General features: G+C 45.6%; 1 protein-coding gene across 8 annotated transcripts in view; it reads right to left on the reverse strand.

Annotated features, from left to right (window-relative positions):
- Window positions 1-15,508, reverse strand: part of AHCTF1 (AT-hook containing transcription factor 1) — a 98,107-nt gene extending 82,599 nt beyond the window's left edge. For 4 of the 8 annotated variants that reach the window (XR_004180445.1, XR_004180446.1, XM_031660205.1 and 1 more), the window contains exons 1-2: window positions 14,702-14,933; window positions 604-731 (exon numbers count right to left, since the gene is read on the reverse strand). Coding sequence is in view for 5 of the 8 variants with exons in the window: in XM_031660205.1 (XP_031516065.1) it covers window positions 604-731; window positions 14,702-14,907 (334 nt within the window). In the remaining 3 variants the exon portion in view is untranslated. Of the gene's footprint in view, window positions 1-603; window positions 732-14,701; window positions 14,999-15,142 lie in introns of those variants that run through there. The other 4 variants (XM_031660226.1, XM_031660225.1, XM_031660223.1 and 1 more) reach the window with 4 other exon arrangements.
- Between the last annotated feature and the right edge of the window lie 7,925 nt (window positions 15,509-23,433).

Raw genomic sequence — 23,433 nt, forward strand, 5'->3', positions numbered from 1 at the left:
TAAAGAGACAAATGACTAACACACATGTTTTGCTGTCTGCCTGCTGGGAAGATGGCTATGAAGCTTATTTTCAGAAAAGTCTTCTGCAATAGCTTTCATTAGAACAAGATCTGTAAGAGAAAGGCTTCTTCAGTACGGTTCTCTGGTGTATTACACAATCTAAGTTACATATTAAGATCTTATTCAGGGTTAGTGAAATAAGAAAATAAGATTTTCTGAAAATTTTATAACATCTAGGGCCCTAGATTTTTCTACTCATGACACTGTTCAAGTTCTAATCCAAACGCATCACCAATAAAACTCCCTAATTATAAAGAAAAACTAGTTGCATGTTACTTTTACTTCCCAAACATAGATAATACTAAGATACAAAACACGTAAAACTTTTAATAAGGAAAAATTAACTGTAACTCCCCAATCAGAGGTTCACTGATAACGTGTTCAAGACCTTAGAAATGTTATATACGTAATTGTAGATGTTATATATTTAAGATCACTTAGGTTCTGTTTTTATTTCTTCCACATAAAGAAACTAAAACATATACTTATTATTTAACTTACAAATCAACTGTATTAGTAAATGTTCAGCAACATTATGTTTACCTGCAGCAAACTTTCCACGAAGCACAGATTCTAATGTTATTTCATCTTCTCCAAGGGCTTGAAGAGTCACTTCTGGAAATGGCAGGAGACCACTAGTCACTTGAGCTCTTAAGTCTCGCATACTTCCACTGTAAATATTTTTAAAAAACATTATTATGACACATTTGTAAACAATATACTAGATTATCTCCAGCCAAGAAAAACAGTAAAAGCCACCAACAAAATAAAGAAAAACTAAAATCTGGTTACAAAATACGTATTGGCCAGATGCGGACGCTCACGCCTTTAAGTCCCAGCTACTTGGGAGACTGAGGCAGGAGGATGAACTGACCCCAGAAGTTCAAGGCTGTGCCTCCGGCGAGCTAGGATCGTGCCACTTCCCTCCAGCACGGGCAACAGAGCAAAAGCCAGTCTCAAAAACAAGTAACGTGCATCTGGGACCAAGGTATTCTACCGTCTCCCAAGAAAATATTTCCCAGGCCGGGCACGGTGGCTCACGCCTGTAATCCCAGCACTTTGGGAGGCCAAGGCAGGCGGATCACGAGGTCAGGAGATCGAGACCATCCTGGCTAACACGGTGAAACCCCATCCCTACTAAAAATACAAAAAATTAGCGGCCGGGCGCGGTGGCTCAAGCCTGTAATCCCAGCACTCTGGGAGGCCGAGACGGGTGGATCACGAGGTCAGGAGATCGAGACCATCCTGGCTAACACGGTGATACCCCGTCTCTACTAAGAAATACAAAAAACTAGCCGGGCGAGGTGGCGGGCGCCTGTAGTCCCAGCTACTCGGGAGGCCCGCCGGAGAATGGCGTGAACCCGGGAGGCGGAGCTTGCAGTGAGCTGAGATCCAGCCACTGCACTCTAGCCTGGGCTACAGAGCGAGACTCCGTCTCAAAAAAAAAATAGCTGGGTGTGGTGGCGGCACCTGTGGTCCCAGCTACTCGGGAGGCAGAGGAAGGAGAATGGCGGGAAACCGGGAGGCAGAGCTTGCAGTGAGCCGAGATTGCGCCACTGCACTCCAGTCTGGGCTACAGAGCGAGACTCCGTCTCAAAACAAACAAACAAAAAAAGAAAATATTTCCCAAACAGCTTTAGGAAAGTAAACAGTCATTAAGCCAGATGTATTAAGGATATACATTATTCCCTAGATTCTTTAAACACTAGTTCAGTGCAATTCATCTCACTGTCTAACCTCCTTGCAAAGAACACTTCACTACCACCATCCTCCCCACAGAAAAAAGAAAAAGTGATTGGCGTCTTTTAGAAAAATTACTTCTTCAGGCCGGGCGCAGTGGCTCATGCCTGTAATCCCAGCACTTTGGGAGGCTGAGGCGGGCGGATCATGAGGTCAGGAGCTCGAGATCATCTGGCTAACACGGTGAAATCCCGTCTCTACTAAAAATACAAAAAACTAGCTGGGTGTGTGGTGGGTGCCTGTAATCCCAGCTGCTGGGAAGGCTGAGGCGGGAGAATGGCGTGAACCCAGGAGGCGGAGCTTGCAGTGAACCGAGATCGCACCACTGCACTCCAGCTTGGGTGACACAGCGAGACTCTTTCTCAAAAAAAAAAAAAAAGAAAGAAAAAGAAAAAGAAAAATTACCTCTTCAATAAAGGGGGAGAAAGTCCATGAAAAATGTGTAAATTCACAGAAACCCCAGAAATCAAGTTTGGTACATATCTTTTGCTGGACAGAAAAAAGATATGCATAAAATTGTCTTTCATTTCGAAGATCAGATTCCCATTATAAATACCCAAAAATACTAGTTAAAATACAGAAAGATTTTAGCCATCTGAGTTGGTTAGCTATCAAATCCAGTCCTGAGAACCCTGATCTTATTCTGGGCACTCTAAGATCCAGGGGCAAAACATAAAGCTTAGGGCAAAGACAACTAATAAGAGCCTCCCTCAAACCCATTAAACTCCACTAGGCCACATCAGCCTAAAGGTGAGCAAGAACAATCGCCATTGTACAGGATGGGAAGTAATAAAGCTGTCCACATTGACCATGGCTCTGAGTCTCTTACTCTGAAAGACAACATTTTCTTTCATACAAATGTGTGGCCAGAATTCAAGCTATGTTATATGAAAATCCTCAAGAGGCCAGGAGTGGTGGCTCACGCCTGTGATCCCAGCACTTTGGGAGGCTGAGGCGGGCGGATTATGAGGTCAGCAGATCGAGACCATCCTGGCTAACACGGTGAAACCCCGTCTCTACTAAAAACACGGAAATAAATCAGCCAGGCATGGTGGCATACACTTGTAATTCCAGCTACTCAGGAGGCTGAGGCAGGAGAATCGCTTGAACCCAGGAGGCAGAGGTTGCAGGGAGCCGAGATTGTGCCACTGCACTCCAGCCTGATGACAGAGTGAGACTCGCCTCAAAAAAAAAAGAAAGAAAAAAGAAAAGCAGCTCACAGTCCAAATAATAAAACACACAAGGATATCAACAGCCAGCAGAATCAGATTATTGAGAACTTCAGATATTGAAATTACCAGAGATTAGAAAGTAAATGGCTAATATATTTGTGTAAATCAGCGATTTAGCTTGATAAGAAATAACTGTAAATGTGATAAAGGAAAAATCAAGTAGATTTGAAAAAATAATAAAATTTCTAAAAATGAAAAATTAAAAACTAAAACTCAATGGAGCAATGAGAATGAATCACAGCTACACGCAACAATATGAATGAATGTCAGAAAACATTATTAACCTGGCCGGTGCGGTGGCTCACGCCTGTAATCCCAGCACTTTGGGAGGCCGAGACGGGCGGATCACGAGGTCAGGAGATCGAGACCATCCTGGCTAACACGGCGAAACCCCGTCTCTACTAAAAATACAAAAATCAGCCGGTCATGGTGGCATGTGCCTGTAGTCCCAGCTACTTAGGAGGCTGAGGCAGGAGAACGGCGTGAACCCAGGAGGCGGAGCTTGCAGTGAGCCGAGATCATGCCACTGCACTCCAGCCTGGGTGACAGAGTGAGACTCCGTCTCAAAATAAATAAACAAACAAACAAACAATAAAAGTGCAGGCACGGTGGCTCACGCCTATAATCCCAGTACTTTACGAGGCCAACGCGGGTGGATTACCTGAGGTTAGAAGTTCAAGACTAGCCTGGCCAACATGGTGAAACCCCATCTCTACTAATACCAAAAAAAAAAATTAGCTGGGCGTGGTGGCGAATGCCTGTAATCTCAGCTACTCTGGAGGCTGAGGCAGGAGAATTGCTTGAACCTGGGAGGTGAAGGTTGCAGTGAGCCAAGATCATGCCATTGCACTCCAGCCTGGGCAACAAGAGTGAAACTCTGACACAAACAATAAATAATAAAAATAAAAATAAAAGCAGCAGAAAAAACATGCAAAATGACATTTATATAAGGTTAAAAAGACATGCAGAACTAAGCAAAATATTGCTTAAGGATGCAAACATGACGAAACTATGAAAAAAACAAGGAAAAAATAAACATAGAATCCAAAGTGGATTTGAGAGGGAAAGCGGAAGAATATGAGGGACTCTGAAGTAGTGGTAATGTTCTTTCTCTAGAACTTGGTGCTGAGTATACAGGTATTCACTGTACCGTGATCTTCTCTAGCTTATATTCTTTTGGACCCACTCACCAAATAAATTATTTTGTACCTACTTAATATTCAATAAAAACAAACTCAAAGGGTAAGTAAAAAAGTAAACTAGAAAGTCCCAAAACCTTATTCAGAATGCAGCACAAATGGATGAGTAGTTTTAAATTATAGACAATATAAAGAAGATCTAAGATATGCCTAATCAGAATCTCCCCCCAAAATACAATACTAATAGGAAGAAGCAATATATTTCCCAGATTTGTAGAGACACACCGATTCCCTGAGTCAGGAAGTCCAATGAATCCTAGGCACTACAAAAAAAGAGAAATGACTCAACAACAGTAGTGGAAATCAGAATTCTGAAATATCTTCAGAAGTCTAATCCAAAGTTTAACTGCCAACATAATTATATATTACTGAAAGGATCCTTAACAAATAGGAAATACGTTTTTAGACAAAAAAAAAGCTTGCCTAAAAGAAATGTTAAAGGATTCAAGAAGGCTTCAGGTAGAACAGAGATCAGATAGAAGGTCTGAGAGGCAACAAGAATGATGATGTCAAAGTACTGGTACATATACAGAAAAAAAATCTAAACACTGACTACATAACAATAATAATGGCTGCGTGGGGTTTAAATAAACCATACAGAGTCTTCTTACTGCCTGAGAGAATAAAGATATATTGATATATTTTAGACTTTGTTACATACCCATGTTGAAAACAAATACAGGGCTGGGCACAGTGGCTCATGTCTGTAATCCCAGCACTTTGGGAGGCCCTAGGCACGTGGATCACCTGAGGTCAGGAATTCGAGACTAGCCCAACCAGTATGGTGAAACGCCGTCTCTACTAAAAACACAAAAATCAGTCGAGCATGGTGGTATGCGCCTCTAGTCCCAGCTACTCTGGAGGCTGAGACAGAATTGCTTCAACCCAGGAGGCAGAGGTTGCAGTGAGCGGAGATTGCAGCACTGCACTCCAGTGTGGGTGACAGAGCGAGACTCTGCCTCAAATAAAAGGGGAAGGACGTGTGCAAGAATGTACACTGTATATCGAGTATTGTGTTGCGGTTTTTTTGGGTTTTGTTTGTTTTGAGACAGGGTCTCACCCTGTCGCCCAGGCTGGAGTGCAGTGGCATTATCATAGCTCAATGCAGCCTTAATCTCCTGGGCTCTAGCAATCCTCTCGTCTCAGCCTCCCCAGTAGTTGGGACTATAGGCACGTGCCACCATGCCGGGCTAACTTTTTTTTTTTTTTTAGTAGAGATGAGGTCTATCTTGCCCATGATGGTCTCGAACTCCTGGGTTCAAGCAATCCTCCTGCTTCAGCCTCCCAAAGTGCTGGGATTACAGGTGTGAGACACCAGCCTATCAAAAGTATTCTTAACAGCCAAATACTAGTATTAAATACAACCAAAGGAGAATGAAGACGAACTTATTTAATCAAATAGTTAGAAAAAAAAAAAAAAGGCTGGGCACAGTGGCTCATGCCTGTAATCCCAGCATCACTTTGGGAGGCTGAGGTGGGTGGACCACCTGAGGTCAGGAGATCGAGACCAGCCTGACTAACATGGTGAAGCCTCATCTCTACTAAAAATACAAAAATTAGCTAGGCATGGTGACATGTGTCTGTAATCCCAGCTACTCAGGAGGCTGAGGAGTCAAGGGTTGCAGTGGGCCAAAATTGTGTCACTGCACTCCAGCCTAGGTGACAGTGAGACTCTGTCCCCTACAAAAATAAATAATTTAATAACTGAAACAATGTGATATAGGCTAGTAATGGACAAATAGGTCAATGAAACAGATAATCTAGACACAGAATCACAAAGTTCAGCAGATGATAAAAAGCTATTTGGATATTTCAGTTCAGAGGGGACGCGTGGACTATTCAATAAGCACGTCTGGTATAATGTGTTACTTATCTGCAGTAAAGACTTCACACACTGGTAGAGTGAAGCAGTAGAAGTGATACATTACTTTACATTCCTCCCCTGATATCTAGCATGTGTGTGTGTGTGTGTGTGTGTGTGTGTGTGTGTGTGTGTAGCACACAGAAGCAGGTACAGAAGAAAGAAGGTGAGTTCACCAAATCCAGAGAATTCTAACATCCTTTAGCATGTGTGGGGAGAAGTAAAATGAAGGGGGAATTAGATAACTCCAGGAAAACTCCAGGTCTGGAAGTCCCTAATTACATACCATGCCACGGGACCTGAGCAGAGGCCCACGTTTCAGGGAACTGTGCAGCTTTTTTGGGAGAAAGGTGAAGGCCCAAAGGCGTAGAATATAAATCAGGCAGAAGAGAGATCCGGGGTACAAGTCATCACCATTTCTCAGCACTTCTCTGCCTATCTATTGAGTGCAGAAAGGACTACATTCAGTTCTAACACTCAGCCCAAGTCATTCTCATAGAAGAGAATCAATACTATCAAACTGAAACCTGTGGTAAAATAACAGGATAACAGCCACTTCTAACAGATATGTTTAGCTTTTAAAAGTTTGTGCCGGGCGCGGTGGCTCAAGCCTGTAATCCCAGCACTTTGGGAGGCCGAGACGGGAGGATCACGAGGTCAGGAGATCGAGACCATCCTGGCTAACCCGGTGAAACCGCATCTATACTAAAAAATATAAAAAAAACTAGCCGGGGCCGGGCGCGGTGGCTCAAGCCCGGAAATCCCGGCACTTTGGGAGGCCGAGACGGGCGGATCACGAGGTCAGGAGATCGAGACCATCCTGGCTAACCCGGTGAAACCCCGTCTCTACTAAAAAATATACAAAAAACTAGCCGGGCGAGGTGGCGGGCGCCTGTAGTCCCAGCTACTCGGGAGGCTGAGGCAGGAGAATGGCATAAACCCGGGAGGCGGAGCTTGCAGTGAGCTGAGATCCGGCCACTGCACTCCAGCCTGGGCGACAGAGCGAGACTCCGTCTCAAAAAATAAAATAAAATAAAATAAAATAAAAGTTTGTAATGAAGTATTTATGTTAAAAGAACTATTATAAATTTAACAATTCCTTTCCTTTCAGTTATCTTATAAAATTAACTTTTTCTAAAAATTAGCATTTCATACAACAGTCACTATGAATTCTTCCATCTGTTTATCTTCAAACAGAGATGTCTGAAATATTCACAAAGCATTAGTGCCGTTTACTTTTGCGTGATGCAAATTTGTGATTTGCTCATTTCTGTATGGCTTGGATTTCTTATAAAATCAATAATTACTTAAAGAATCTTAAAACATATACATATATATAAAATAAAAATACAACTTTAAAAATACAGAAGATATTTATGTAGCCTTAGGATGGGAACAAGGCAAAAATCAACCTAACGTTCTTTCTTGTCATTCTTATTCTCTCCATGAGTCCCCTCCCCGCAAAAAATTTATGTGAAGAAAACATTTCAAAGATTCACTCAAAAAATTAAAATACATGAGTTAACATTTTCTGTTCAGGCTATAAATGCTATCTCCTAGACAAAAACTTGATAGACTGCTTCAAAAAACTTAATCACATATGTCACCATTAAGTCACAAAACCTAGGAAGTTATGTTTGAGATTTCCAAGTCATTAAAAGCAGAAGTCTGCTTTTTATTATCCAAAACAGATCCAAAAGTCTAACCTAATACAAAGTGTGTGTGCATCAACAGGAAGCTATGACCATTAGCCTCCAATACAAAACCCTCATGAGGGCCCTATACTCAAGCCTCAGTTGCTGTTATATTTATACAAATTGATCCTATTCATCTCCTACTAAGTAGGTACCAAAAAATTTTTAGAGAAACGAAAGAAAAAGGCCAGAATCGCATTGTTACTATGTTGTTTTCCCCTCTGACAGCCTTTTACAAAGCTTGATAAAACCAGTTTAATGATGAACTGAAGTTAACACATTTTTTCTACTAAACTTAAAACCAAAGTAATTCAACCAGAACCAAAACCTTCAGAATTCCACGCAGTAGCTTTTTCTAAAGTGGATTCCAAGGAGTGCTAATGGATAACAAGCAAAAAAGTTCCTGGCCGGGCGCGGTGGCTCAAGCCTGTAATCTCAGCACTTTGGGAGGCCGAGGCGGGTGGATCACGAGGTCAGGAGATCGAGACCATCCTGGCTAACATGGTGAAACCCCGTCTCTACTAAAAATACAAAAAACTAGCCGGGCGTAGTGGCGGGCGCCTGTGGTCCCAGCTACTCGGAGGCTGAGGCGGGAGAATGGCGTGAGCCCGGGAGGTGGAGCTTGCAATGAGCCGAGATCGCGCCACTGCACTCCAGCCTGGGCGACAGAGCGAGACTCCGTCTCAAAAAAAAAAAAAAAAAAAAAAAAAAAAAAAAAAAAGTTCCATGATCCCTGTATTTCAATCAAAATCATCCCAATAGAATTTTGGAAAGATTTTCACAAAATCCAAAGTCCAAAGGATAACACACAATGAGCATTTTTCTGGAAAATGAAATACAGTAAATGTTCTATTTCTTAGGCTGGGTGAGTTTTGTTACTTTGTTTGAATGCAAAACAAAGATGATATAGAAGTCCTAGCTCAAGGAGAATAAAGCCACAGTATTTAAACTGTGGCCAGACATGATGGCTCGAGATGCCTGTACGCCCAGCACTCTGGGAAGCTTAGGTGGAAGGATCACTGAAGACCAGGAGTTGGAGGTTGCGGTAAGCTATGATCAGGCCACTGCACTCCAGCCTGGGCAAGATTCTGTTTCTAAAAATATAAAAAATAAACATAATGTGGTTTGTATATTTGTACCCTCCCAATCTCATACTGAAATGTTGGAGGTGGGGCCTGGTAGGAGGTGTCTGAGTCATGGGAGAGGACCCCTCATGAATGGGTTGGTGCCCTCTCCAGAGTAATGAATTCACGTGAGATCTGGCTTTTTAAAGCCAGGCGTGGTGGCTCCCAGCACTCTGGGAGGTTGAGGCAGGCAGATTGACTGAGCCCAGGAGTTCGACATCAGCCTGGACCACATGGCAAAATCTCGTATCTACAAAAAATAATTAGTCAGGTGTGGTGGCACATGCCTGCAGTCCCAGCTACTGGGATTGCTTGAGCCTGGGAGGTCAAGGTTGCGGTAAGCCATAACTGCACCACTGAATTCCAGCCTAGGCGACAGAGTGAGACCCTGTATTTAAAAAAAAACAACAACAAGAAGCCTGGTACCTCCTCACTCCCCACTCTCATCATGTGAGTATCCCGCTCTCCCTTTGCCTTCCGACATGATTGGAAGCTGCCTGAGACCCTCATCAGAAGGCAGGCAGCTGTTGGTGTCATGCCTGCACAGCCTGCAGAACCATGAGGCAAAATAAACCTCTTTCCTTCATAAATTATCCAGTTTCGCATATTCCTTTATAGCAACACAGGCTAACATATTTCTAATTCAAACTTTGAATCCAGGTTCTAGCACTTAATAATACATGTAATGTGCTTTACTATATTCTGTCTTCCTCCCTTTCATATCCAAGCTTCTAGAAAAGAGGAGTACTTATTTCTCCAGACTTCATCATAGTGCCCAGCACAAAGGAGTTCAAAAAAAAGTTTAATAAATCAAAGTTTTCCAAATTTAACAGCCTTTGAATCTATGGGGCAAAATTGGTTTTAAGACTTTTACAATTTAAGCACACTACAGAGAACATCAAAACACTGTATTATTAGAAATAGGGGCCTGGCGCAGTGGCTCACGTCTGTCATTCCAGCACTTTGGGAGGCTGAGGTGGGTGGATCACCTGAGGTCAGGAGTTCAAGACCAGCCTCACTAACAGGGTGAAATCCCATCTCTACTAAATACAAAAAATTGGCCACGTGTGGTGGCGCATGCCTGTAATCCCAGCTACTAAGGGGGCTGAGGCAGGGGAATCACTTGAATCCAGGAGGCAGAGGTTGCAGTCAGCTGAGACTGCACCATTGCACTCCAGCCTGGGCAACAAGAGTGAAACCCCGTCTCAAAACAAACAAGTCTCAAAACAAACAAAAACAATTGCATGGCTGGGCCATGGTGGCTCACGTAATCCCAGCACTCTGGGAGACCGAGGCAGGCGGATCACTAGGTCAGGAGATTGAGATCATCCCAGGTAACAAAGTGAAACCCTGTCTCTACTAAAAATACAGAAACAAAATTAGCAGGGCGTGGTGGCGGGAACCTGTAGTCCCAGCTACTCGGGAGGCTGAGGCAGGAGAATGGCATGAACCCAGGAGGCAGAGCTTGCAGTGATCCAAGATCTTGCCACTGCACTCCAGCCTGGGCAACAGAGCGAGACTCCCGTCTCAAAAAAAGAAAGAAATAGGCCAGGCACTGTGGCTCACGCCTGTCATCCCAGCACTTTGGGAGGCTAAGGTGGGAGAGTCGTTTAAGGTCAGGAGTTCGTTGGAGATCAGTCTGGCCAACATGGTGAAACCCCGCCTCCACTAAACATATGAAACTTAGCAGCCAGTCATGGTGGCAGACGCTTGCAACCCCAGTTACTTGGGAGGCTGAGGCATGGGATTCACTTGAACCCGGGAGGTGGAGGTTGCTGTGAGCTGAGATGGTGCCATTGCACTCCAGCCTCAGCGACACAGCCAGACTGTCTTAAAAAAAAAAAAAACTATAGTAGAAAGAATATCTCAAACAAAGGTATATGAAAACACAAACACACATGAAACATCTACGTTCAGTACTGTACAAAATTAAATAGAGTCTCAGCCTTTTATGACATGCCAACATTCGCAACCTATAGAAAGTAATTTACAGCCGGGCGCGGTGGCTCAAGCCTGTAATCCCAGCACTTTGGGAGGCCGAGATGGGCGGATCACGAGGTCAGAAGATCGAGACCATCCTGGCCAACACGGTGAAACCCCGTCTCTACTAAAAAATACAAAAAACTAGCCGGGCGCGGTGGCGGCGCCTGTAGTCCCAGCTACTCGGGAGGCTGAGGCAGGAGAATGGCGTGAACCCGGGAGGCGGAGCTTGCAGTGAGCTGAGATCCGGCCACTGAACTCCAGCCTGGGTGACAGAGCAACACTCCGTCTCAAAAAAAAAAAAAAAAGAAAGAAAGAAAGTAATTTACAAAGTTTCAACTCCTTTCCAAAGTCTAGATAGGCAGAGCAGGAACATTCTACCGGCTTTGAATGAAAACACGGCTTTTCATGGCCAGGTGTGGTAGCTCAAGCCTGTAATCCCAGTACTTTGGAAGGCCGAGGCAGGCTGATCACAAGGTCAAGAGACCAAGACCATCCTGGCTAACATGGTGAAACCCGTCTCTACTAAACACACAAAAATTAGCTGGGTGCGGTAGCGCGGGCTATAGTCCCAGCTACTTGGGAGGCTGAGGCAGGAGATTCGCTGAACCCGGGAGGCAGAGGTTGCAAAAAGACAAGATCACGCCACTGCACTCCAGCCTGGCACAGAGCAAGACTCTGCCTCAGAAAAATAAATAAATTAATTAATTAAATAAAATAATGTTCGGCAGGGCGCGGTGGCTCAGGCCTGTAATCCCAGCACTTTGGGAGGCCAGGCTGGCAGATCACGAGGTCAGGAGATCGAGACCATTCTGGCTAACATGGTGAAACCCCGTCTCTACTAAACATACAAAAATAATTTAGCCGGGCGGGCGCCTGTAGTCTCAGCTACTCGGGAGGCTGAGGCAGGAGAATGGCGTGAACCAGGGAGGCGGAGCTGGCAGTGAGCTGTCATCACGCCACTGCACTCCAGCCTGGGTGACAGAGCGAGACTCTCTCTCAAAAAAAAAAAAAAAAAAAAAAAATTCATTACTTCTGCTTGCCTGTCTTCTCCACTACACTACGAATTCCTAAAACGCAAAAATCACCAAATCTTATTCCTGGGCATTCGACAAGGTCACAGTGCCTTTGGACTAATAGGTCCTAAATGTAATAAATTAGGATAACAGGATACTGTGTAGCAGGATATTAGGACACTAGCAGGGACAAGGAATAGCCATGTTAAACAATAAAATCAATTTTTTAAAACTCAAGATTGAGCCCAATTATTTTTAAGTATACACTGGTTCAGTATTAAGCAAAACAAAATTATTAAAATTACTAGGCCAGATGTTAAAAACAGAATACTATAAATCAGTTTTCTGTGTGAAATACACAAATTCCTGCAGTAACTGAATTCCACCACAGAAAATGGAACTCTAATCTAGTTCAACAATTATATTGCAACCTGTACCAAGCAAGCATTTCCATAAACCACTTTGTATGCAATTTTACTTTTTTTCTTTTTGACTAATAAAAAGACGAATTGTCATTTTTTTTTTTTTTTTTTTTTGAGACGGAGTCTCGCGCTGTGTCACCCAGGCTGGAGTGCAGTGGCGCGATCTCGGCTCACTGCAAGCTCCGCCTCCCAGGTTCAGGCCATTCTCCTGCCTCAGCCTCCGAGTAGCTGGGACTACAGGCACCCACCACCACGCCCGGGTAGTTTTTTGTATTTTTAGTAGAGACGGGGTTTCACCATGTTAGCCAGGATGGTCTCGATCTCCTGACCTCGTGATCCGCCCGCCTCGGCCTCCCAAAGTGCTGGGATTACAGGCTTGAGCCACCGCGCCCGGCCACAAATTGTCATTTAAATGTAAACTACCAGTGGACCCAGAAACTTCAAGCCTTTCAGAAATTTCTTTCCAATTTAATTCAAACATTTTTAAATCACGAACTACTTTTAAAACACCGTGTTAGTAAAGGAATGCAAGGGCAAGAAGATAACCTACTTCCTGACTTTAAGGAGTTTACAATCTAGAAAAGGAGATACATAGTCAATTATCAGAATATCAGACACAACGAATAAATGCCACAATAGAGGTGCATATGCTGTGAGATCCCAGTAAAAAAGTGGGATAAAGGGAAATAAAAGAGTACAGTGGGCTGCGTGCCGTGGCTCACGCCTGTAATCCCAGCACTTTGGTTGGCCGAGGTGGGCAGATCGCCTGAGCTCAGGAGTTCGAGATTACTCTGGGCAACATGGTGAAACCTCCTCTCTACTAAAATACAAAAAATTAGCCAGGTGTGGCGGCTAGTTCCTGTAGTCCCAGCTACTCACCAGGCTGAGGCACGAGAACTGCTTGAGCCCTGGAGGCGGAGGTTGCAGTGAGCCAAATTCGCGCCATTGCACTCCAGCTTGGGCTACAGAGTGAGACTCCGTCTCAAAAAAAAAAGAATATAGTGAACACATGGGATTTCGAAGGAGGTCCTGAAATTTGAGAATTTAAAAAAGGAAAGATGGCACTCCAGGATGAAAAACATGAGCAAAGAAACATTCCACAGAATGGGCCCAGGACTGGTGATGATTCCGGAATAGCAAAAGCATAAAATTTGTGAATATATGAGGATAGACAGTAGCATACACTTATTGTAGAGGGCTTTGAGCTAACTTAGGGAAGTCAGACTTCATTCTGGGAAGAAAGAGAAGTCCCTGAAAATATTAAAGGTAGGCGTGAAAGACAATGTTCTGTCCTCTTAAGATGTATCTGTACCTATAAAAAAGGAGAGGCATAAAAAAAAAAGTCTCAAAACTGACGTATAACGATCTTTTTTATTTTTATTATTTTTTTAGCAACAGGGTCTCGCTGTGTCACACAGGCTGGAGTGCATCGGCGCGATCCCAGCTCACTGTAATCCTGGAAATCTCGGTTTGAGGCTGAAGCTCAAATGTTCCCCCCACCTTAGCCTCCCGAGTAGCCGCGCGACTAAAGGCGCCACCCACGCCCAGTTGACATGATGTTTTAAATTGTGTTTAAAGATAATTATTGTTGTTTGCAAACTCGTGACAGTTTGGTAGTACGTTACTGAAGGATGAGGATCCAAAAGTCACAGTACAGAGACAACGTAGACTTCCCATAGCGCTTAGCACACTTAAAACATCCCTTCAAGTATTAAGCTTAACTGGGCTTGTCATCCCTGGTCAAATCCTCCGAAATGAGTAAACCACTAATTTCTTCTCTCCTAAGGGACTCTCTCAGTGAAAGCTCACACACACACACACACACACAGTTAAAAAAAAAAAAAAATTGGGGTCTCGCCATGCTGCTCAGGCTGGTCTCAAACTCCGGGGCTCAAGCGATCCTCCCGCCTCGGCCTCCCAAGGTGCTGGGATTACAGACACGAGCCACTGCGCCCAAAGACAGTTGTCAAATCTACAGGCTCTTTAGGGTATTCTGAGAATAAACTATCGTTTAGGATGTCCCCAAAGGATCTACGTTTTGTTCTACGAAGAACCCAGTTCTTCCAAAAATTTCTACAACTGATGATTTGGAAATAAACGCTCATCTCACAAAACTCTGCTCACAGATAGCGTGAACCTCGTAAGCTCTGAGAACAAAATCTACCCATCTCTCCAAACAAAACACCCAAACCAAAACAGGCAACCAGTGGCAAAAGTAATGGCCCTCAGCTTCCCAAGTGGGAACAAGGAAGGCAAATTAATAAGCACCCCAAGATGTGCTTTTATTTTAAATCTCCCTGATCCGACCAATCGGTGAGCTGGAGCCTCACATCTGGGCCCCCAGTCCAACTTCTCCCCGCCCGGACTACTCACTGCGGCCAGGCCCAGGCGCATGTGGAACACGCGCCAACACAGGACAGGCTCAGCACGCCGGCCACTTCCCTCGGGGAAAGGCCCGCCAGCGAGTGCATCGCGTGGGAGGACAGTGGGAAAGGGTCGCGGCCCCGGCCCTCCCGGGTCGCGAAAGGACCCGGCTGCCGGCGCAGGACGCGAACCCACCAGCGCCGCTCCGCCGCCATGTGCCGCCGCTCCTCCGGTTCGAGGTTATGTAACGAAGCCCGGCGCCCCCGAGCCTTCCGTACCCGCCACCGCCAGCGCTCGCCCCCTCGAGCCCCATCCGTTGGCCCCGCGCACGCCCGGCCTAGGCCCGGCGCTCGCGGAGCAGAAGCCCCACCGCCGCCGCCGCCGCGGGCCCAGGCCGAGCGACCCGCCCTCCGCGGCGCGGGCCCAACCCCCTCCCTCCCTTCCCCCTACCTGAGCAGGGCGGGTGAGCGCGCCGCCGCGGGCCGAGTCCACCGGGTCGCCAGGCCAGGCGCGAGCTCCTCCCGTGCGGGTCCGTCACAGCATCTCCCGGGAGACGTGGCCGCCACGGGCCGGGCTCACACCCCTCCGCCCTGCTGAAGCCGCTCCTCCGCGCGCCGGCCTCCGCCTGCGACCGCCCCGGCCACTTGAGCGCCACACGCCCCCGAGGGTGCCTTCGCGGGCTGTGGGCCTGCAGACCGCTCAGCGGCTAACACGCAGTCGCTGCTCCCGCCGCGGTTCTGGGTCCTTCCCCTTGCAACGCTGCCTGGTCGCCTCGAACAGCGCCGGCGCCGCTCTGCGCATTACCTCGGGCCGACAGACCGACTTCCACACGCCCCGGAAGGGAGGGAGCGGAGGAAAAGGGCGGAGAGGGAGGGGAGAACCGGCGGAGATCGCGGCTGCAGGGACCAGAGTTCTCGCGATGGTTCCGCGCTCGAGCGCTGGCTCCGCGGGAATTTTCAAACTCTCGGTGAAAGAAGGAGGTGGGAGGGAAAGGGAGGAAAGAGCAGCAGGGCCTGGAAGGGCGGATCATTTACAAAAATTCGGGTCTCTCCCGCTCCGAGGAGCTGGTGGGGAGAAAGACTACGAGTCCCACAGTGCCTTGCGCGTGAAGCCGCCCTGGCGGCCCCGGCGGCGCGCCCCGTGCGCAGTTGGGAGTGGTAGTCTTCGCGGGGGGTCGCGCCGGGCTCTACCAGCAGCCTCAGGGCTGCGATTGCAGGCGGACTCTCTTGTCACGTTATCGTGTGGCCCTGCCAGCTGGGGCCGAGTGATAATCTTTCTCCCATAATTGGCAGCTTGCATTCTGTATTTTCTGTTCTGTGCTCCCACTTTCTTTTTTTCTTTTTCTTTTTTTTTGGAGACGGAGTCTTGCTCTGTTGCCCAGGCTGGAGTGCAATGGCACGATCTTGGCTCACTACAACCTGTGCTCCCGCTTTTCATGCCAAAGGTGGGCTCCCAGACTTCCGGGGAAACGCTTTTTCCACCGTACTGTGTTTTTTCTAGCATCCTTCTGTACTTTCATGGCCAAAAATGCTCGCACAGCCTAACCTAATCTTTTTAGTCAAAATTATACCCCAAATCACTATTATCTTTTTGGTCACTGCGGGTTTTCATTGTGGAATTTCTTATTGTTAGTATCTTCCTTTGAAGCGAATCCCAGCGCCAAACATGTTTCAAACACATAGGGAACATGTCCTTAATACTAAGTAGTAGGCCGGGCGCGGTGGCTCAAGCCTGTAATCCCAGCACTTTGGGAGGCCGAGACAGGCGGATCACGAGGTCAGGAGATCGAGACCATCCTGGTTAACATGGTGAAACCCCGTCTCTACTAAAAAATACAAAAAACTAGCCGGGCGAGGTGGCGGACGCCTGTAGTCCCAGCTACTCGGGAGGCTGAGGCAGGAGAATGGCGTGAACCCGGGAGGCGGAGCTTGCAGTGAGCTGAGATCCGGCCACTGCACTCCAGCCTGGGTGACAGAGCGAGACTCCGTCTAAAAAAAAAAAAAAAAAAAAAAAAACAAAAAATACTAAGTAGTAAATAAAAGGATTATAACATGAGGTAGAGTGGGGATTTTAAGAAGATGCTCTTTTATCAAGAAAGTTTCTACTTTTCTGTTACCTTTCCTATACGCTTTTTAAATTTATTTATTTTTATTTTATTTTTGAGACAGTGTCTCACTCTGTTGCCCAGGCTGGAGTGCAGTGGTGTGATCAAGGCTCATGGCAGCCTCGAACTCGTGGGCTCAAATGATCCTCCTACGTCAGCCTCCCAAGTAGCTGGGACTATGGGCGTGGACCACCATGCCCCACTACGCCCTATTAATTTATTTTATTTTATTTTATTTTATTTTATTTATTTATTTTTGAGACAGAGTCTCGCTCTGTCACCAGGCTGGAGTGCAGTGGCGCAATCTCGGCTCACTGCAACCTCTGCCTCCCAAGTTCAAGCGATTCTCCTGTCTCAGCCTCCAGAGTAGCTAGGACTACAGGTGCGTGCCACCACGCCCAGCTAATTTTTGTATTTTTAGTAGAGATGGAGTTTCTCCATGTTGGCCAGGATGGTCTTCATGTCTTGACCTTGAGATCCACCTGCCTCAGCCTCCCAAAGTGCTGGGATTACAGACATGAGCCACCATGCCCAGCCTATTTTTATTTTTGTAGAGACTGTGTCTTGCTATGTTGCTCAGACTGGAGTGCATGGCTATTCGCAGGCACTATGGCCTCATCAGTGCCACTGCTGCCTCCAACTTCTAGGCTCAAGCTCTCCTCCCACCTCAGCTTCCCGAGCACCTGGGCCTACAGGCATGGATGTCATGCCTGGCCCATATGCTTTTGGAGATAATGCTGCTTTTTGGAAATGTAATTTTCTTTTTTCTCTAATTTTTGTTTCTTTAGTAACAGCAACCTGCATACATATCCTATTTGTTTGCACAAGGTATTGGACCAAGTTGTGACAGAAACAGTTAAAAAGAGCACTGCTTCTGCAGTAGGAGGTTTGGGGTTCGTTGTCTTAATTATTTTTAAAGAGGCCTCTTCAAACAGAAACCACCCTCTGTTGGATGTGCTGATTTATGTCACATGCTCCACATTCTACACTTTCTTTTTCTTTTTCTTTTTTTTTTTTGAGACGGAGTCTCGCTCTGTCACCCAGGCTGGAGTGCAGTGGCCCGATCTCAGCTCACTGCAAGCTCCGCCCCCCGGGTTCACGCCATTCTCCTGCCTCAGCCTCCCGAGTAGCTGGAACTACAGGCGCCGCCACCACGCCCAGCTAGTTTTTTGTATTTTTTAGTAGAGACGGGGTTTCACCATGTTAGCCAGGATGGTCTCGATCTCCTGACCTCGTGATCCACCCATCTCGGCCTCCCAAAGTGCTGGGATTACAGGCTTGAGCCACCACGCCCGGCGTCTACACTTTCTTTGGCACTATTTTATGCCCAGTTCATGAGTATTATACCTCTCGGTAGTCAGAAGACATGAATTATCAACTCAGGTGTGCTGCTAGTGAGCTGTGTGACATCAGGAAAATCAAGTGACCTCTCTGGGCTTCAGTTATCAGATGTGTAGAGCAAGGGATTGACTGATTCATTAGACAGACATTTATTAACTTTGCTCTAAGAGCCCTTCCAGTTGTGAAATTAAAAAATCTATTTCAATTGCACATATTATCCAGATTGACTGTCTACATAGTCTTTCAGATTTTAATCCTTTCCATCTTTATCGACAGGATGATTTCTGTATGATCGTCTATATTTTTATTATTTGTTTACTTATTTTGAGACAGGGTCTTGCTCTGTCGCCCAGGCTGGAGTGCAGTGGCACAATCTCGGGCCACTGTAGCCTTGACCTCCTACCTCAGCCTCCCAAGTAGCTGGGACTACAGGTGCACACCACCACTCCTAGCTAATTTTTGCATTTTTTGTAGAGCCAGGGTTTCATCATGTTACCCAGGCTGGTCTCAAACTCCTGGGCTGAAGTGATCTGCTGGACTCAGCCTCCCAAAGTGCTGGGATTACAGACGTTGCTGGACTCGGCCTCCCAAAGCTGACATAGACGTTGCTGGACTCGGCCTCCAAAGTGCTGGGATTACAGACGTTGCTGGACTGCCTCCCAAAGTGCTGGGATTACAGACGTTGCTGGACTCGGCCTCCCAAAGTGCTGGGATTACAGACGTTGCTGGACTGGGCCTCCCAGTACATTTCATGACGTTGCTGGACTCGGCCTCCCAAAGTGCTGGGATTACAGACGTTGCTGGACTGGGCCTCCCAAAGTGCTAGGATCACAGACGTGAGCCACTGGCCCGGCCTGTGTCACTGTCTATCATCTAGACCAGCTCTACCTGTCCTATTTTATTTCCCTATATACTTCCTGAGCGCTTTGTTTTGTTTTTTTTTTAACTCTCCAAACCTGTTTTCTCTTTCAGTGTCTCCCAGCCTCTTCTCTCCCTGAGTAAATCTTAACATCCTTCAGGGGCCAGCTCAAGCCTCTTTTCTCTTCCCAATCTTTTCTTCAGCTTCAGCCCACATGAATCACTAAAAACTTGAGTGAAAATATGCTGTCTGAATTATTTCACGTCTGTTTCCCTTTTTGCCTCTGACTCTCTCCATCCACCCACTATCTCCATCTCCCAGCTGCGCTGGGAGCACAGACTGTATCTTCTTAACATGCTTCCCCCATAACTGCTAGTTTTTTATTTTAGTTGCTTCGCAAACTGAATTTCCAATTTAAAGCTCTCATTCAACCCTTTTTCCTCTTTCAGTCATTTAACTAAGCCAATACCAGATTATTTTAATTGGTTTCAAGAGATGTTAATAAGTGTTAAATGAAGAAAAATCTAGATTTGGTAATCAAATGAGTTTGGGGGAAAAGCTGATTAAATAAAAATACAAATGTATTTTTTGTAAGACTTCACTGGCTTTAATATGCTTGGCATTCCCCAGAGTCGCTTGACCGTGGCATCCATTTGCCCTTGTGTAACATCTTGCCTTGTTAGTGCTCCACTATGCTTGGCATTCCCCAGAGTTGCTTGACCATGACCATGGCATCCGTTTGCGCTTGTGTAACATCTTTTGCCTTATTAGTGCTCCAGAGAATAGACTGTGGTAAACACAGCTTCCAAGCTTTCTCGCACTGGAAGAAGCATGGTGTGGTGAAAAGAATGAAATCATTTGGAGCCAGACAAACTTGGGTTTTAATGCGTTTCACTACTTTCTAGCAACATGACTTTTATTAAATTACTTCACTCTCTGAGCCTTTTTTCTCAGCTAAGAAGAAAAGATCATGTCACTTTGCAGAATTCTTGTAAAGATGGAAGGGAAGTATGTGCCTCCCTTAGAACCTCATTCCGTTTTCACCTATATGGTCCTAAGTTATGTTGGTAAAAGGCCTAGAAATGGATAATAACTGGTAAGAATCCTCATGCTTCCATCTGGAATGTTTGATTAAAGAGGTAATTTTTTTTTAAATTTTATTTATTGATCGATTTTTGAGACGGAATCTCACTGTATCACCCAGGCTGGAATACAGTGGCACAATCTCAGCTCACTGTATCATGCAGGCTGGAGTACAGTGGCACGATCTCAGCTCACTGCAGCCTCCGTCTCCCGGTTTCAAGCGACTCTCCTGCTTTAGCTTCCCACTGGGATTACAGGCCCGTGCCACCACTTCTGGCTAATTTTTGTATTTCTAGTAGAGATGGAGTTTCACCATGTTGCCCAGGCTGGTCTTGAACTCCTGACCTCAAGTGATCCACCCGCCTTGGGCTCCCAAAGTGCTGGGATTACAGCATGAGCCACCGCACCCGGCCAAGAGGCAATATTTTAATACCATTCCAGCATCCTGGGAGTGACTAGCAGCCATCTGATTTCAGGGAATTCAGGACTTCATTGAAGCATTCTGAATTAGATCTCCAATTGTTTTGCAAAGTAACAGGAAAAGCCTTATTACTTTAACAACAGAAAAAATGGAGTTTATCTGTCTCAAATAGAGAAAATTGTCTTTGTCCTAACAGGTACATTTTCATCATTTTTGTGGAGATGACTGGTTGTAGCAAGCAGTGCCCACCCTTGACTTCTCCAACTGACCATAAACTGGGTGAATGAACAATCATATTTTTCCTGTTCCCCACTATATGTCCAGTGATGGCACAATGGCCAGAGCATAAATACATACTAAAATAATTGTCTAGTGACTGAGTAAATAATAATTCATCATTCAAAGCAAAATATGCAAGAAAAGCAAAATATGCAAAATATGCAAAAAAAAAGAGCAAAATATGCAATATTAGATTATAAGGAACCTTAGAGATATTCTAGGCCAAACACCTTATTTTATAGGTGGGGAAATGAATTGTCAAATGATTTGCTACAAATTTTTTGGGATGGATTTTTTGTTTTGTTTAAAAAATAGGCCGGGTGCAGTGGCTCACAGCTGTAATCCCAGCACTTTGGGAGGATGAGGCAGGCAGATCGCCTGAGCCCAGGAGTTCAAGACCACCTGGGCAACATGGCAAAAACTCATCTCTACAAAAAATACAAAAGTTAGCCAGGCACGGTGGCACATGCCTGTAGTCCCAGCCAGTTGGGAGGCTGAGGTGGAAGGATCACTGGAGCCTGAAAGGTCGAGATTGCAGGAGCGGTAGTTGTGCCACTGCGCTCCAGCCTGAGTGACAGAGCAAGAGACCCTATCTCAAAACAAAGAAATAACAACAACAACAAAAAACATTGTAGGGGCAGCAAAACTTTACCCTCTTAGGCTCTCTGACTGGGTTTGAGAATTAAATTGATACAAGTGAGAGTAATAGGAAAAAGGGCTGGGCAAGGTGGCTTACACCTGCAATCCCAATACCGTGGGTGGCTGAGGCAGGAGGATTGCTTGAGCCTGAGCCTGGGAGTTTGAGGTTGCAGTGAGCTATGATGGCACCACTGCACTCAAGCCTGGACAACAGAGTGAGACCCTGTCTCAAAACAAGAGAAAAGTATACAGATTTTTACATGTACATGGGAGCCCCCATAGGAAAATGAAGATTCAAAGACATAACAAAAACTAAATGCTTCTATGGTAGGTTGAACTAAGAGTGACGGTTGTGGACATGTGTCATGAGGCTAAAGATACAAGTTAATTTAACAATGAACTTTTTTCAGATTTTTCTCAGCCTTGACGCCGCATCTCTGATGACCAGAATGTTTCTTCTCTCCCGGGACAAGGAAGGCCACGTGTGCCTTTTGTATCAGCTGTTTCTCAAGTGCCTTTAGCTCAAAATAATCCTTATGCCAAAGTGGCATATTTTGGGGTGGCATCCTCTGCCACCCTTCAACATTTTTAAGTTTTAATTTTTTTTTTTTTTTTTTTTTTTTTTTTTTTTGAGACGGAGTCTCGCTCTGTCACCCAGGCTGGAGTGCAGTGGCCGGATCTCAGCTCACTGCAAGCTCCGCCTCCCGGGTTCACGCCATTCTCCTGCCTCAGCCTCCCGAGTAGCTGGGACTACAGGCGCCCGCCACCTCGCCCGGCTAGTTTTTTGTCTTTTTAGTAGAGACGGGGTTTCACCGTGTTAGCCAGGATGGTCTCGATCTCCTGACCTTGTGATCCGCCCGTCTCGGCCTCCCAAAGTGCTGGGATTACAGGCTTGAGCCACCGCGCCCGGCCAAGTTTTAATTTTTAAAATTTTAAAATTTTTAAAACTTTTTTGAGACAGACTCTGGCCCTGTTGCCCAGGCTGGAGTGCAGTAGCATGATCTCGGCTCACTGCAACCTCCTCCTCCTGGGTTCAAGTGATTCTCCTGACTCAGCCTCCCAAGTAGCTGAGATTACAGACATGCACCATCATGCCCAGTTAATTTTTTTTTTTTTTTTGTATTTTTAGTAGAGATGGGGTTTCACCATGTTGGTCAGGCTGGTCTCGAACTCCTGACCTCAGGTGATCCACCCGCCTCAGCCTCCCAAAGTGCTGGGATTACAGGCGTGAGCCACCACGCCTGGCCGTTCATCATAGTCTTTATGCATTTTTAAAATTGTTTGCATGGTTGGTACTCCCCAAAAAGCCACAGATTATATTTCTTTTTCCAAACACTGGTAATATTTGTCATAAACAGGCATCACAATTAATCTGTTCTTTAAAATATTTCCTCTTTCTACTTCTCCATTTTTTTCATATTATTTTCTTCAAATGTTACTTTAAAAAAAATCTGTGTGTTTTAGCTAAAACCATCCAGGTTCTGATTTCTCCGTTACTTAAACCCAACAAACACCCTTAATGACAGCTCTTGAAATACAGTTACATGTCACTTAATGATGGGGAAACATTCTGAGAAATGACAATTTCATTGTCGTACAAACATCAGAGTGCACCTGCACAAACCTGAATGGTATAGATGGTATAGCCTACTACACACCTAGACTATATGCGACAGCCTGTTGCTCCTGGGTTACAAACCCGTGCTGCACGTTACGGTGCCAAATACTGTAGGCACTTGTAACACAGTGGTGAGTACTTGTGTATCTAAACATAGAAAAGATACAGTAAACATGTGGTATGAAAGATAAAAAATGGTACCCCGGTCTAGGGCACTTACCAGGAATGGTGCTTGCAGGACAGGAAGTTGCTGTCAGTGAGGGAGTGGGAAGTGAATGTGAAGCCCTAGGACACTACTGTACTCTACTGTAGACTTTATCAACGCTATACGCTTAGGCTACACTACATTTATAAAGAAATCAAGTAATTAGACTACGGCGTCAATGATGGCTATGTC

Source organism: Papio anubis, chromosome 1, assembly GCF_008728515.1.
Source record: "Papio anubis isolate 15944 chromosome 1, Panubis1.0, whole genome shotgun sequence".
Classification (NCBI taxonomy): Eukaryota; Metazoa; Chordata; class Mammalia; order Primates; family Cercopithecidae; genus Papio; species Papio anubis.